At 35.5% G+C, this 17682-nt stretch overlaps 1 protein-coding gene across 1 annotated transcript in view; it reads right to left on the reverse strand.

Moving 5' to 3' along the window:
* USP47 (ubiquitin specific peptidase 47) overlaps positions 1-17460 on the reverse strand; it is a 35739-nt gene extending 18279 nt beyond the window's left edge. The window contains exons 1-11 of the mRNA XM_010076364.1: positions 17404-17460; positions 14078-14281; positions 13099-13212; positions 12206-12341; positions 10466-10562; positions 9781-9926; positions 9199-9278; positions 8189-8338; positions 3760-3855; positions 3517-3669; positions 1943-2110 (exon numbers count right to left, since the gene is read on the reverse strand). Of these exons, the coding sequence (XP_010074666.1) occupies positions 1943-2110; positions 3517-3669; positions 3760-3855; positions 8189-8338; positions 9199-9278; positions 9781-9926; positions 10466-10562; positions 12206-12341; positions 13099-13212; positions 14078-14281; positions 17404-17460 (1401 nt within the window). The remainder of the gene's footprint in view (positions 1-1942; positions 2111-3516; positions 3670-3759; positions 3856-8188; positions 8339-9198; positions 9279-9780; positions 9927-10465; positions 10563-12205; positions 12342-13098; positions 13213-14077; positions 14282-17403) is intronic.
* Between the last annotated feature and the right edge of the window lie 222 nt (positions 17461-17682).

The raw sequence follows: 17682 nt of genomic DNA on the forward strand, positions 1-17682 counted from the left end.
AAGATAACTAAAATAATCTTACTAAGCATAAAAGCTCTGAATTCCAGAATCTTAAGCTACAGAGGTATCTCCACACAAGAAACAAAGTAACCATCGAGTTGCCTGTAGTTACAAAGTTTAGGCTTATTTGCTATCACCCTTCTCTGCATTCTCCAAGATTGCTTTTTGCCCCTTAATGTATATTGCAAAGCAGCAACATGCCATTCAGTGCCTATCAGCACCCTGCATTAATTTCTCTCACACCTCTCTTGAGTTTGCTGTCATAAACCTTTCTTTTCAGAGATAAAAAGGATGAAAGTAAAGGGTACTAAGGACAGACCTTCAAGTGTTGTGTATATATTAAAAAATAAAACTGAACAATATGGACCCACACAAGTGTTACAAGAATTAAATATTCTTAGATTACATACAGGAAATGCTCTGTAAATTCTTAGCATATACTTCATCCATTATTAAGATATTCAAACCAAAAAGCTAACACCATGGCTCGATGGCTAGCTTGCCTTGAAAATGAGCAGCATGAATTAATTGGCTAAAGCTACTGTCAATACCAGCACATGAATATATACATTACAATACTCTCCCTCTTCCAGTCAAGTGACTAACTCCTTTTTTTTACAGCTAAGATTGACAGTATTCAGAACATTTATGAAACAACTCTCTCAAATGGTTTAAAGTAAATGTAAATAGAGACAGATGTGCAGACTAAAAGGCAAGTCAGCCTTTAAATATTTATGAAAGTAACAGTTACAGCCAAACAGCTTCCTAGCAAGTCTGAATAAAAGCGATTGGCCACATTTCAGATGAGGTCATTGAATAGCAACACATGATGTACATGCTGTAGACATTACCATAAACCTCATGATTTTTGATTAATTTTGTACTGGCAAGAAAACTCAATCAGGTTTCTCTAAGATCTCTGCTAATCTTTATGTCCCACAGAAGGATGACAGCTATCCTAGACTGACTTGCTGCTTAATTCCTTAATATTAACTCAAGATGACTGAATAAATATTTAACATTTAGACCCATGGCCTCATCTGTACAGCTGTTGTTATAAGGACAAGAAACAGATTGCAAGAGACTGATCAAAACTTTCCAGTCTTCTCCCACTAAACTGCAAGACACTTTCACACTCAAAGCTGGTAAGCCTTTGACAGCTGGCCACAAAGGAAGAACACTGGTCACAAGATAAGTGTCTTCAGTTTGAGGGTCTGCTGCTAGAACAAGTTATCTGGGAATTCTCAGTATTCTCAGGTGACCTCCAAATCAGTTGCACACTTTCCTTTGCTGTAGTGTCAATTTTTGCAATTTGAATAAAACCACATGTTTCTCCCTCCCCCACCATCAGAGTTATTTCTATTCTTATCATTTACATTTGTGGTGGGTTGACCCTGGCCAAAAACTAAGCACCCACCCAGTCAGTCAGTCACTCCTTCCCTTGAGTGGGATAGTGGAGAGAATCGGAGAGCAAAAGTGAGAAAAGTTGTGGTTGGAGATAATGACAGTTTAACAAGTGAAGGAAAGAGGAAAAAATATGATGCAATGAGGCAAAGGCAATTACCACCTTCCACCTGCAGACCAATGCCCAGCCAGTCTCTGAGCAACAGCTACTTTGGGAACCCCCAGTTTTCACTGCTGAGCATGACATTACACAACAGGGAATACGGCATGGAATATCCCTCTGGTCAATTCAGGTCAGCCATCCCAGCTACATCCCCCTTCCAGCCTCCTGCCCACCCCGAGCCCTACTCATTACAGGGGCAGAAGGAGAAACAAAGAAAGCCTTGGTGCTGTGCAATACTGTTCAGCGAGAGTTAACGCACCGGTGTGCTGTAAAGGCTGTTTTAGTCACAAATCCAAACCACAGCACCATATGGGCTGCTACAAAGAAAATTAACTCCATCGCAGTCAGACCCAGTGCAACATTTTTTAAACGTACCTTTTCACTGACAGATTTAGAAATTCTTTCTGCTGCACTATTGCTGTCAAGGCAGATTCCTTCATCAACTCCATCATCATTAGAAAAATCATTGCTCATCTGATCACTGTGACAACTGCCTTCATTTTCAGCTCCACTATCAGTGCAACTCTCAGTCTGAGGAGACTTCTTAAAAATAAGACATACATACAAACATTATACAACATTTAAAGTTACAAAAGTGTTACTATTTCTTGTTCTGCGTGAAATGAAAAAAAATACAATCTGCAAAGCAATGAAACTCCTCAAAAATCTAGAGACCCCTGCAATTCATCATGGAGAACTGACTCGTTTCTGTTAGTAACTGTCTTCAGCCCACCTTGTAGATCAATATTTTCACATCTCGCGTGCAACTGAATGGTAATTACCTGGTTTCATACTTGACAAGATTATATCTGTTACTAGCCTGTTCCATTTACGAGTTAATTCAATTACTATCTGAAAGTTTAATATCGGACAACAAATCCTACTATAACATGGCCCTGTTAATCAGAACTGATTTGACTGGATTTCATCCACAGTGAAAGATTTTTTTTCCATTTCAACTCACTGGACAGAGTCAAGGTATTACAGTAAGACTGATAGCGTTATATTAGCTTAAAAGCATGATGCCAACAACACTATGAATGCAATTCACTTAGTACAAGTCAGTATAACCATCTCTTGCCTGATCCTTTTTCCTCTGGATAATTCTTTTGATTTTCTGACAGTTGTTAATTTTGTCTCAAGTTCTACTCTCACAGATCCATCTTCATTCTTATTTAGCCCCCCGGTAACACTTCAAGAGGTATCAAATTGCCTAAATGGCATACTTTATACACCAAAGGTTTGTATAGAGTCAGAAAAGCCTCTCCATATTGCATATCAACGCAGTATTTCTTTTATACAACTACAAGCTAGCAAGGTGACATAATGTTTTCAGGAATGGAACTGGAGGAATAAATTTAGTCTCTAATGCAAGAAAGCACATTAAATACTTTTTGGTGAATGTAGTTTTACAAAATAAATTTTGTCCAAAACCCGAGGAGTTAAAAGAAGATACAAACGAAAAATAAAATTTTACAAATCTCATTTCTACACCATAGAAAATATTGTGAGTCAGAGGGAAGGAATTAATCATTAATATTTGCTGGACTAACCTCAGCACTGAGAGTTTCAAAACTTTACATCACCTCTTGTGACCGAAACAGATTCAGACACAGTTTAAGAAATACATTTCATTCTGGATTTGTAGTATACATAAAAGTCTTGAGATTTGTGCTTTTAAATCATGCACGTGAAGATATAAGAAATCAGAAACAACTTCTTATTGAAGCATGGAAACCCTACAGTGACTAGAGAACATGCTTCCTTTTCAATGTAAAAATTCACATGGATAGATTTAAAAACTTCAAATTAAAACAATGCCATGGCTAAAGAACATTTTATGTATATAATAATATTGTTAAAATTAGTTTATTAGACCAACATTTTAATTTTATTAATGAGAAACTTCAAGAAAGTTACAGACTTTTATCTGAAACCAAACACTTTACCTCATCTTCAACATCAATGAAGACACTCATGTCTAACTCTTCAGGAAAAGTCATTCGATCATTGAGTTTAATTCTGTGCATAGTGGTATAATCAAAGTCAAATCTCTTTAGCTGTAATGTCAGCAGATACGGGAAATGCAAGAACCGCAGACCCTAAATGAAGCAAAGGCAATATTATGTGACCACTGTCAGGAATGGTTTTTAACAAAAGTCATTTTCTCAAATGATTTGGACAGTCTTTACCTTCCTTGCATCACATTTCTTCTTACATCGTTCACAAAAATACTGATTGGGACCATCAAGAATCTCGGGCTGAATGAAGGCATGCAGTGCTTCTTCCTAATAATAAAAAGATGGTACCTGATTTTTAAAAAGTGTTACTGTGTACGTATAAATCAGAATGATAAATTTACAATAAAATTGCAAACATACCAATTACTTCAATTAAATCTACAACCAAAATTTGATTGACATAAACTTTGATATGGACACAAAGTCAGGGAAATATTAAGAGAAACCAACCTTTCTACCCAAGCCAAGACTAAACAGTCAAACCACAAATTACTACTAACTATATTTCATTCAGTATTTGATGATCCAAATCATCCTTTTTTTAATAAACATACAATATAAAATGACATTGACTCCTGTTATCTTGCGCATCACATTTAGTCATGCCTGTTCAGTCAACTGTTGCAAAAATTAGCTTATTTTTTTAACCAGGCTTTGGCCCTCTCAGAATTTTGAGATGGTTCTGTATTTCAAGAAGAGTTTTTCCCAGCAGATATCATCCAAGAATTACTGGGGTGAGGGGAGGTGGCAGGGAAAAACATGACTCAGCCCCTCAGTGCCTTGCCCGAAGACAGCCTTAAAAAGGGCCTTAGGAAACTATATTTGAAGATACTACTTTTTTTAAGCAAAAGGCAGGCAAAGGAGGGAGACAGGGTAATTCCTACTCTGACAGTTTATTCACCAAAACCAGTGATAAAGCTTCTACACTGGGCAACCTATCAAGTGACACCCCCCATTTTTGTGCAACTCTACTTTTGGAGTAAACGTTACCTTTGAAGTTATCTTCAAAGAGGTAACTATTACATAGTCTTCGAGCTACTATTTCCACTACTCCCACGACACACACACTTCAAAATAGACCATAAAAGATCAAGCAATAGATTAGTATGACGAAGGCCATTTAAACTTTTTTATAGTTCACTGAATCAAAAGAACAACATAGGCTGAACGAGGCTTCTGGAGGTAATTCGATCCTACCTCCCTGCTCAAAGCAGGTCCAACTTAAAGCATATTGGCTCAGGGCCTTGTCCAGCCAAATTCTGAGCATATCCAGTTTTATTATTCTGATTATGAGATTTATAACCCCTAGCATACTAAAATGCCATGAACAGTTCAAACTAATTGCTGACTGCCTAAAGACTGGCACTCAGGACACGCTCTTCTCCACAAAAATGCATTATGATATAGCCAGCAGTTTGAACAGGTATGTTACTGCAAGCATTTGTCTAAAACCTGTAAATAGGAGCAGTAGAACCTTTATGAAAAGTTACACAATAAATAGCAATTAGGCAAAACTGTTAATGGAAAAAAATTAGAAACTAATTGGCATCTCAGGTTTTCAGAGCTCATCTAGTTTTCCTATGTCCAAAGAATGGGCTCAATTAAAACCACAAGACCTTGTTCTTACCAATCTAGCTTAAAAAAAGTAAATATCACATCATCCATATTCTAACCGCCTTCAACAGTTTTAGTTTGACAATGACACCATAAAGTAAGCTCACAGAAGTCCAAATTAATTTCTGCACAAAAAAGGTCTTCTTCAAGGCATACTTACACCCTCAAAGGAAAAGCTAACATACAAAGATTGCAAAAACTAGCAACACTTAACAAAACAGAACTGTACTTGCTACATCTCCAGAATACTTGTATTATTACTAGTCTTCTAGTATTACAAAGCAATTTCCACTGTTTGCTAGTAACATAATTTCAGCATGCCAGCTAGTTCCCCATTGCATCCACTCTTCTCTCAGTTGTTCTCCATCTTGCAAAATTTTGGTTTTGCAGTTAAAAAAAATATTTTTAGCTTATGTCTAATGCTGGTAAATTCAAGCATCTATTCAAAAGATACTAGTACCTACAAAAATCAGTATGTGAATTGCTGCTCCTGTTTATCTCACTGAAATAAGCTATATATTTTTATGTCTTTTCTTGAGGTCAGTAGAAATAAAGACTGATTTAGGTTTTTTTAAGCCATGCTCTTGAACAATGCAGATAGTGTAAGTAATTTTTCAGAAACTATCCGAGACACATACTGACCAGACCTAAGTGTCCCAGAGACACCCTAATGAATTTGTAGCTATGTAGTCTTACTACATGAACCTGGGGGGTGAAGTGGGTAATCAGAAAAAAATTTCAAAATGCAAATCTTAAAAACATACTGAATATTTTTAGAACTACTTCATATGAGGAAATAAAGAAAGCATAACATTATCTTTTTCAGTTCTTCAATGCTCCCATGTATTTAAGAAGTAACACATTTTATAGATAAATGCAACATTTCAGGTATCTACATTTTTTTGGTAGTACACAATGTCGAACAGTGGGATAATACACTTTAAGTGGCATTCTACAGATTAACCTTATTTATGCTCATATATCCATTCTCTCTTATTAGAAAGTAATGGAAAATCACTTACCTCTAACTAGAGTTCTTTGAAGGTAGTATCCTCCTTAGATCCCCTATCTTGGGTTGTGTCGCCTGCTGCAAGTTCCCTCAGTAGCTGACTAGCAAGGTCTAAAAAGTTTTACATTCCCTTCCATAAGCCCTATTAGCGCATGTGTGAAGTTTTTGATCTCTCACTCACACCCTTTTACCTACACCTACTAAATCACCATCACATATGGATCAATGGAGGATACTACCTTCAGAGAATTCCATTTAGAAACAGGCGATTTTTCCCTTCTCCAAAAGCAAGTATCCTCCATATCTCCCCACTGTTGAAGACTACAAAACTAAAAATTACATCTGCTATAGATAATATAAATGCAGGGAGAATCAACTGAATATCATCAGAATATGAATTTAAAAAGCTCAAAAATCGAAGCATCAATACAAATTGCAACCACATAAGTCTGTGTAACAAAAATCTTAAAACTGTTTTCCTCAATGTAGTAAACTCAGTAAATGCTGATTTACAGGAGAAGTATAAAAATACTACTAAAAGTAATCTGGTATTTAAGTTCTTAATTGTTTAAGCTTTCTGTGTTTTTACAAATATACAGGTCTTTTTGTTTTTAGCATTCCGCTATAGACTTTTCGAGTAAAGAAAAAAATTCAAATTGAGACACACACAATTCAGTTAAATGCGGAATACAATTACATGAACTTAACAGTTCTTATTAGTTTAATAGATCAAAAAAACCCAATTTTTGAATAAAAATCACAACAAAAAATTTAGTTTAGGGAATATTTCTATAAATGAGTTTTAAAAGGTGGAAAGGGAAGCCATCTACATAAGTTATCAATCTGTATCAATAAAATGGCAGCTCAAAACGCAGCTTCAATTAGTTCTATAGTTCTAAAAAATTTTAATGCAATCTTAAAAATAATTCAAAGGACTTTACTAACTTGAATCCTTTTTGTGAGATCAATATCCCTCATCTTTACTACTTCTCAAGACTCAAAGTTTTAAAGTATGAGGTACTTTGAACCTACACCACAGTTTAACCTTTTTCTAACAATTCTTTTCTTAACAGAATTACTGTTAAGAGTGACGGACTACTAGTGCTTAAAAAAATATTGCCAGCATACTAAATACTAAAGGAAAAATACTTTACACATAACAAATAATCCTGGAAAGCCAATTACACAAGTGTTTGTTTAAAAAAACCCTCTACAAAAAGACTTATTTGATTTATTCTTATCCTTTCTCACAACTTAACCTATAGTACAGGCATTTTAAGCCACAACAGTGGAATTTCACAGTTTGTAGTCACTTCTTTTCAGGGTGGTGGAAAAAATAAAACCAAAAAACTTCCACAGATTTACAAAGCAATATATGTGCCTGCCAACATCAGTAATGCTGGAGCAAAAGTGACCAAGAACACTGATCTGCAATAGGATTTTTTATTATCATTAAACCGCTTGTTAAAAGCATATTGTATTTGAGAAGTGAACTTTGAAAAGCACAGCAACAACGTGGCAATTAAACTAAAAATTCCAAGTCGACTTTCTGTTCTTCCACTAAGATTTTCAACAATGCTATGAAAATTTAGCAGATGTGCCAATAAAGAGAACAACCCAAAGAGAACTTAGTGATCTCATAAAAATATCTCGAGTAAATGCTGAAGATTTTATCAGGAAGAAAATCATTGATTACTGCAGCCCTAAGGCAATAAAGTTGCATTTCCCCTCCCCTTATACATGCACCAGTAGGACTCATTGAAGGGCAAAAGAAAAAAACAAAACAAAACAAAAAATAAACCAAAAAGCCAAAAATAAAATTCTTCTAGAACTTGCTAGCTGGTTCACTGCACAAAGACGAACACCCCAAGATGGAGTATCTAGGATGATACTTACCATGTAACAAATTATACCACTGTCGCATTATGTATTCTATGTGTGTATGGATGCACTATTAGTCAGCATAATAGTACACACCACGCTAGCAAACGCCTGGTTGGAGCCGTATGGCCGGATGACCAAAGGAATATCCAGGTAAGTGTCGATTCTCCAGCCTTCATAGCCACATTCTAGACATCTTACATAGTCCTTCAGCTTGCCTTGATACAGTTGATTTATAAGATCAGCCTGAAACAAACACATATTCAACAGAGCTTTAAACAAATGAAACAGAATGTATTTCCTTTCTTTAGTTTTACAAGAAAATGCCTTTTTAAAATTAAATCTTAATTGCATAGCTACACATTTAGAATACCATTCCCCACCAGGACATCCATCTCTGGATTTATTCTTTTCCTCTGCCCCACCACTGCACAAAACACATTATCAAATTAGCTTCTCAAACCACGCTATAATAAGCTTCACAGCATACTTTACAGTCACATCTTAAGAGGGACTACAAAACTACCAAAATTGAAGTTCACATTTTAAAAACAAGCCTAATCTTGTAGCCATTGTTAACAGACTGATACTGCAGTCCTTCCCTGTGTCGTCCAGAGGCAGGCACAGAAAGATAAAGGAAGTATTTGCCAATTCACAAATCTGAAAACTAGCCCACAACAAGTTGGCCACTTATCAGAATGTAGGATGTGTTATGAGTACATTCCTACCTTTCTCCTGTGTTAGGAGAGTGGGCTTGAGCTGCAAGAGCCCACAACATAGCCTAATAAATACTGACAGCAAGAAAACTATCACGGGAGTTACACAAATCACCTCCTGTGCTACAAATAAAGACTTAAGTATCCAGAGTTCAGAATATTCTACTTTTAGCTGGGGGAGGAAAGTATAAGCAACACACTCTCAAAAGTTGTACATCATAGTAGCTCAACTATTGCATCAAACAAGAAAACTGGCAACTATTGCAGACTTTCCATAACCTTGTATTTAAAATTCAGCTAAAATTTTCAGTCATCCTTAAGAAACAACAACAAAACCTCACAAAAATACCACACCGCTGAATGAATGGAAGAAAGCTTTTATACAATTACCTGCTCTGTTTGCTTCCATTTCTGCTCCAAAGCATCAAACATGACTCTACAAAGCTCCTGTACATCGTGTTGCTGCCATGCTGTCAGAAATTGAAATGAATCTTAATTAAAACAAGAGATATTATTAGCCCCAATACTAACTGTAGCCTGAGAATACTTCCTAAAAAGCTACCCACTTGTTTAAGTCAGTACTTATTATTTACTACATTATTCTCTATTGGGCAGCGCTTGATTTTATGGAATTATCCATATTATTTTTTACTGAAATGGAATGTAAGCATTTGATATTTGTGATTCAAAACAGATGAAAGTTTCTCATGATGGGCTACTTCTTTAGAAACAATTAACAACTGTAATGATAGCTTAATTACAAAAGTAAAATGCTTTTTACTTTAACAGCCTAAAACTCAGACATAATTTATTTAAAAATCAAACACACACCATGAAGTGTCCATTGAAACAAAGTGGATTCTAATAGTTATTTTTAATTACTCCGGCATTTTTCCCCATCAAACAGCAGTTCAGGCCCCTAACAGGCAGCTGCTGAAGCAAATCACACAAACTTAATAGCTGCCTTATTACCCTCACTACTATCCCATCCAAAACTCCGTGTAACATCTGTTGTTTCAATTGCTCTTTTTTTGCTGGTTTGCAGTAAAACAAACAGTCTTTGAAGCTGGTAGGGGATACTCGTCACAGGATCCTCTTCAGATTCTTCAAATTCCCATCTATTCAGAACACAAGATATTTGAAAATTAAAAACGCTTTGAAAACATTACTCAAAAAGGCATTTACATCAGCATTTATTACATTTCAAGAGGTCTGCCAGACTACAGAGGTTAACTGAAGCTCTGTTCCTTGTGAAAAGTCAAACGAAATGGCTTTCTAGTTCTGCAGTAAATGACAAAACCATACTTTAAATGTACCACATAACACAAACGAATTAAATAAATTTTAAGTCATTCACTGCATAAATACTGATATTAAGTGCAGTTCATGTCTAAGTTAATTTCAAGTTTGATGTTTTCAAGATGGGGCAAATTCTTTAAAAAGCTCGTTCATGCCACAACCTATAACATATCTTGATATTTTACTAAAAATCTGAAGCTTTTAAGCAGATATAATTTATAACAGTCTATGCAGCTTGACTTCAAGTATACTTTTCAGTATCCAAACAAGAAAATTGTGACAGGAGGAATTCAAAAGCGTATCCTACCAGTATATACCAGAACAAATTTAAGAACAGGTTTTGATTACATATACTCACTTATATAATGCATTTCTAAATTCAGGAGTCATGAAAAGTGTTTGTAGAAGGCTGTTCAAGTAGCAGGTCATTGCTTGATTTACTAGCCCCACATAACCTAAAAATACAAGAAGAATAATGTGGAAAAAATGCAAAAAGTTGGGAAATCATTTTACAGGTCAAAATATTTGACAAGAAAATAATTCAGTGATAATGCGTTAAGAACTGCATCCATCTGTTATCATTTATTATTTACACTATAAAAATTGAGACAATATTACAATTGCTCATTTCTGAGAGCAACAGAGAGTAATAGCTTACACAACAGAAATAATTTCCCTGAATGACACAAAGCTATTTCAGAGATAATGAATTATGTTTCACAATAATAACCAATATTTAGTATTGAGTACTGCACCAGTGGGGATGCAGGTAATTGTAAATACTTTAATAGTAGATTTAAATATTTTACAGAAGAATCTAGAATTTGTTAAGAAACAATTGTGTACTAGTTATTTATTGCCTGATGACAACTAAAAACACCCTAGTTACAATGTAAATATAATTCATATCTGCACTGGTTTGTACTATCGTCTCAGAACAATTCTCTAAAGTGCCCACGCACATGTATCTTCTAACACCTTCTCCCACAACAGCAAATTAAAGCAGCTACTAAAAATCAGTGTCATTTTTATTAGCTAAAAAGGGAATTATTTACTTATATTCATCTTAGTGTCATTTTAAGATTTCCTCCAAAATATACATTAACAACATTTGATAAGTGAGCAGACTATAATGAAGCACAGTATAACAAAGAAATTAAGGATGCCTATTTATATTCTGAAGCTCTTAGTAAGTATTAAAAAAGAAAAATCTCAGTTCCATACTGGTAATGAAAAGGCAGCTACACCATGCAAAACACAGGTATCTTCTGTGAAGTGACCGAGTTAGAACACAAGTATTTTATTATTCTACTCTATACAGATCATCTTTCCAGTTACATTAAATGAAAGAAGTTACACGAGAGGTGAACTTTCTTATCTCTCAAAAAAACTCTTGAATACACATGAACTGGTGTAATATGAATGTCCTCTTCGTGTCTGCTCAACAAATTTGGTATCGGGAGTTTGTCTCATCACTGAGCCATAACTGGCTGCTGCCTCCTCCTGCCTCCCTGCACAGCAAAGACACTCAGCCAGCCTCCTGGGATCTGCCCTGGCACTTCGCAGCAAGGCAGAGCCGTGCTTCCCTTCCAGAGGGAGTCTCTGCTTGCTGGTGGTGAGCCAGGCAGCAGAGAATGAACCTCTTGGGGGATCACGATGCAGGCAGAGAAAGCGCAACCAGGGGCTACAAGAGGAAGACTTTAGTTAACACCTGGAGTGCAGAGATTTGGCAATAGCCCCTCTGTAACAGTATCAAGTACTCATTAATCTGTGAGTGAACACACAGTTTGAGGTGAATACTTTTTGGTAATACAATCCTGACTACTCAACCAGAGAGACAGCAGCAGATTAATACTCAAAAGGAGGGCCAATAGAGTCTGAACTGCACTATCACAAGTAAGAAACAGATGGGATACAGCTCTTCTGTTCCCAAAGTGATACGAGAATATTGTAGAAAATATTATGGAAAATGTAATAGTGATATGGTTTTTTTTGAAATAAACTGCAACTTATTTAAAAAATCTTGAAGTGCTGCTATTTGAAAGTACACTAGAATAATTATAAATTAGCATTGCCTTTACAAGAGAGAACACTATACCTGTCTCAGATTTACTCAGGACTGAAGAATAAGAGTAGCTTTGACTAACATAGTCATTAGTACAGCCAACAGAACATTCTCTTGGAAGAGGGCCTATAAATCTGTCTTGAGAACTGTCATCCGTTGTACCTGGCTCCTGAAAACATAAATACACTGATTTTATCCAAAAATTAGACAACAAATTTTTACTGAAGCACCTACAGGCTTTACTTCTTTCTCTCATGGCTAAGAAATCAATTTTGTTAGCATATCACACACATTTTACAAATTTGCAAATACAGAGTTGCTTGTGTAACTTTAATTTTGCTCTCGAGCTTCTCAACCACTTGAGAAATTGTTCTTGGCATTAGTGGAAGCAAATGCCCTTTAGAATATTCTACAATCAAACAGTACTATAGTGCATACAACAAGCAAGTTTGCAATTTAGCTTTTTTTTTTTTTTTTGGAAAGGTAAATTTGGAAGGAGGAAACGGCTATTGATACAGGACTCTGTCAGAGTGGCCTAACATTGCTTTCAAACAACCAGAGAAAAAGCATTATGTATATTATTAAGCCTATATTGTTAAGACTTATCTCTAAACGTATCAAAGATTAATTAATTACATAACCTTAGAAAATTACTCACAGCAAAGCATTATATAAACATTTGACAAGCATGAATAAAACTGACACCAAATTGTTGCTAATAGAATTGGTCCTACTCAGGAGAAACCTAGAAGTGTAAAATAGTAGTCTACAAGTCTGTTGAGAAGGTTCCTGAAGAAGCTTGTTGTATGAAACAAACAGCCAAATTTTAATTCATTTTCTGCTCTGATCTCACAAGAGCAGTACACAGAACATACATCTCTCTGTACCCAACACATCTTATGTAGCTGAGCGAAGATTTTACTTACTGGCATTATGTGAGGCTGCTCACCATCTTTGTCTGTCAAATGCAGAAAGTTTTTCTTCCCTGGCTCAAAACCAGCATCAAGAATTGTTTTGTCACTGTTTTGATCTATTGGAGTCTGCTAAAAAAAACCAACACTTATTTTTTAAACAGATCTATACACAATTCACAGACTCAGTCCAAGTATATTGCTTGAAGTAGCTTCTGACACACTAAGATGAAATGACAATAATAATTATCCAGTATAAACAAAACATTCTCATCATTAATACAGAAAGAATTTGGGAACAGTTTAAGGAACAGTGTAAATTAAGTATTACAGTACAGCTTAATAATTAGAAGTTGGGTAATCTATTCAGAACTCATGACGTTGGTCTACATGTTTCTTGCAGAACAACAAACCAACTAGTGGCCTATATAGCTTGCATAAACTTACAAAAATTTAAAAATTAAGTTCTGCAAGCATAAGCATGATCTGAAACACACTAACACCTGTTTCTTAAGGAATCTTACAAAGTCTTCTAGGTGCATCTATAGAAATCATATTAACTAAAACCAACACTGGATTTACAAGAAAGCACAGAAGTTGTATTAATTTTTTTTGTATTATAAATTCAAATAGGTGTAAGAAACATGGAAAGTCAGTACACAACATGGGTATTATTATTAAAAATACATACTGATAGTGAAAACTACAATTACATCTGAATTATCATATTAATTTCTTTTGGTAAATTATTAAATATCTATCAATTAAGAGCACCTTTTGAGACTAAAATGTAAATATAATACAAAATAAAATTCATCCAAATAAAAGTAGTAGTGTCAGTCTGCCCTGGTGCACCTACTATACATTTTTACAGGAACTAAATGAAAACAAATTTTTACTAGGAATTACATGAGCACCACACAATACAGGTGACGCTAATGTCATGATTTAAATGTTTGCCATCAAGAGGAAACAAAAAGTACTTTTGCCATACCGTATCAGTTACATCCTCTCCATTTCCCCACACTAAATCAAAAGTTCCATTCATGTAGCCCACTTTTGAAGCCACATCTTCAAACAGCCTTTTAAGCGGTGTGGAAGCTGGCAGGTTCAAGGTAACACGCTCATTCACTGTCTTGGAATTTGTGGTATCTTGTATTATACACAAAACTCTGAGCTCCTCAGCAGCACTTTCCACCTGAAAAGACAGCAGGCAACAATTCATGAGTAAAGCCAAGAACATTTTGGAGTGTAACTGAAAAATCAAAACTTCACCAATACGATACAGTACATTTTTACAATCTAAGGATCCTAAAACTGGACTTAACTTTTGGCAGCTGGCATATGAAAATTAAGAATCTTCCAGTTTTGGAAAACCTATGTAAAAACAAGCTCCATTTTTATAAAACAAGAAGGAATTTGGATGGGTGGATCACTGTGTGGAGAGAGAAACGGCACAGAATTTCAGCCAGTAAGCAGACAGAAGACTGCTTCAAATCAGACTTCCAAATCTTCATTTCAAGCTCACATTTTGCTTTGGCATGATCATAAATCCTCCTGAGGTAGAAGTATACCTTTTGTGATTTTTAGGGATGCAACCCAGAAGATTTGCAGGCTTCCAAATAATCTTGGAAGCTGACCATTAAACAAAAAGTTTTGTAGTCAAGCCACCAATTTTCTTCTACTAAATCCACTGCTGCATAAGTCACCAGAGAAATTATTCTGCCTGAACAGAGCAAGAAAATTAACATTGCCAAATGGTTACAAGACAAAATAAAGATATTTTAAACAGCAACTTAAATATATCTGAAATCAGAAAAGTAACAATCTTGAATGAAGGTGGCAATGATAAAACGTTACAGACCCAGGTAAGCCAAGAAAATGACATTTTCTCAACACTTTCCACCACCGAAAACACAGAAAATCAAAGATCTAAGCACAATCAACAAATTCTCTCAATTATCCAAAGTTGTGGAACAATAAGGAATAACTAATATTTAAATACAGGTCACACACGAAAGTATCAGGTCAGTAAAAGAAATAGTAAGTCCCCAAAAGACTTAGTCTTTTCAACTTGCAACACACAGAAAGCATTAGTAATGTATGTCAGAGCACTCAAATCTCAGCCCATGACTAAAGGCACATCATCTAAAAAGGCAAAAACATACATGCAGTGTTATAACGATTTTCAGTGCATAAAAACAGTAATAAATGCAAGAACTGTGTTCACACTAAAACTGTCAGCCACATCATAAGGATCTTCTAGAGAATAAAGAACTACAAAGACAACCTAACCAACTTCAGCATTCCTTGTACTTCTACACAACCAGCCTCACAACACAGATGACCACCAAAATGGTACAGTCCCTTGTGAGAGCTCTTACACCACCAAACCCTTTAAAAAGGAACAGAAACACTTTAGCTGATGCTGCACCCATTCATTTTACCAAATTTCAAGATTAGATGGCAGTCTTCATGCATATAAAATATACATATAAAATATATATAAAATAAAATGTTAGCCAACTGCAGCATTTATTCCTGTCATCATCAGAAAAAATGTTGGAGAAGAGCAAATAAAACCACAACTACCCACAACCTGTGTTATGTTACTTTACTTTAGACTGTGACTTTTCTTAAGACTTTAAAGTCCTGTTTCTCTAAGTTTCTCAGATGTAACATTCTGTGTTGAAATCTTCATTACCTGCATGCTCAAAAAGATTCAAGGCACCACTTCCAGCAAATCTGCAACACTTCATTTTTACACATTTAATCTCTAAACCAGAGGTTTTGAGGTTTATGAGCTACTTTCCAAGAAGACAAAGCTATTTCTAAAACATTAACTTTACATTAAGAAGAAAATAAAAATTTAGAAGTCAAAGTAATTTTGACATATTATATCCTCGCTTTCATCCACAGCACCCACAGAGACACGTAAGGCTGTACTTGAGAAGATTAAAATTAAATTTCACCAGTGATTACTTATCCTGGGCTCTTTCCTCTAAATTTCCTAGCACAGCTTCATTCTTCAATTTTTTTTTTTTTTTTTGACTAAACAACAAGCACACAACTTGTCTCTTTAATTGTGTGGTAACAAAAGAGAAGATGAAGCTCGTTCGGTGGTCTGCTTTCTTGATTCTTCTGCAGAAGATAAGCAGCAGCTAAAACCCAACAAACTCCTAAGACTGACCTACACTTACAACCAATTCCCCAGCAATGGTAGAGGCTTGCTCTGGGTGGAAGCCCACCCTTCTCTATAGAACGGTGCAGAGAGGTTGAGAGGCACTTGCTACTATTCATACAGCTTCACTGAGGAAAATGTAAGTTAACTCAGATTTTATGATTCCCACAGTAATTCTGAACTGATCCTACACCTTGACCTGCTACTGTATATGAGCATGTCAGGAAAAGAAGTTCTCCCCTGGAGACTCAATTCCTTGTTGTCCTACTGCCTTTACATAACCAACACCTTAATTCCACTCCTCTGAAGAGGATACCTATAAATTCAACTCCTCTTACTCACACTTTCTCCACTACCTTTGACAGTGAATTAGTTGTGACTTATATTGGAGTTGCTACTGAAAATAATTAGACACACAGTATCTGATGGATGGAAATAACATTAAGCAAACAAATTACAGAAGATTACAGAAGATTTGCTGGTTGGGTTGCTGGATGTTCCACGTCAGACAAATCCTCCCTTCCTTGTTCACAGATGTAATTCCGACAGCCTGAACTGGTTTAACTCAGGGTTAGTATAGCAAAGGATATGAAGCCATCATTCACACTGCCTCTGCTTCAGTTGTTCATAGCAAATAGAGAGAGCAAAAATAACCTCAGTCCAACTCTATCCACGGCAAGCATTCACATATACCATGTGAACTCCCAGACAACAACACAAACATCTTGTTTGCGGCTACTTTACTATAAAAATAGCATAGAAGGCAATAGTGACCCATGATAGGCCTCTAAACTATTTTGACAGGCTGCTATCAAACTGAGTCCACAGAGTAAACAAAACTTAATTTTAATAATTATATAATCTAACATATTACGACAGATACACAATTCCATTTTTTTTATTAAAAGCTAGAGGGTCAAAAACCCACACACCAGTGTAAAAACATACAAGCACATATTCAGTTTGAAACTTCTACTGCTAAATACTGCATTTAACACATACATAAACTTTGTAGTCAAGAACATGCACAAAAAATTCAATAGCTCATGCTCATGTTATGAAATAAACCAAACCTACAGCATCATGCTCTTACTATGTATCTTGCTTATTATTTTATAAAGTTGATTTCATCTGTCTACCTGTGAAAATTTCTTCTTCATTTCAGCAAAGATACTTTGTCTGCAATTCCAAAACATGTCCTATAGTACGTAAAAAACAAAATCAACAAGTCATAACCCTTTAAAACAGTAAATTGACCTTTTTTTTTGCATAGTCAGTTTTATAGTGTAAGCAAAAGATTACCGAGTTCCAGCATTCACAGAATAACTTTAAAAGGAATAGCCCCCAAACATTGTAGCAAGAAGTTACTCTCTATGAACACGAAGTTCAGCACACACTATTTGAACATTTAAATTATC

This window comes from Pterocles gutturalis, unplaced genomic scaffold (genome assembly GCF_000699245.1).
Source record: "Pterocles gutturalis isolate BGI_N339 unplaced genomic scaffold, ASM69924v1 scaffold25623, whole genome shotgun sequence".
Lineage (NCBI taxonomy): Eukaryota > Metazoa > Chordata > Aves > Pterocliformes > Pteroclidae > Pterocles > Pterocles gutturalis.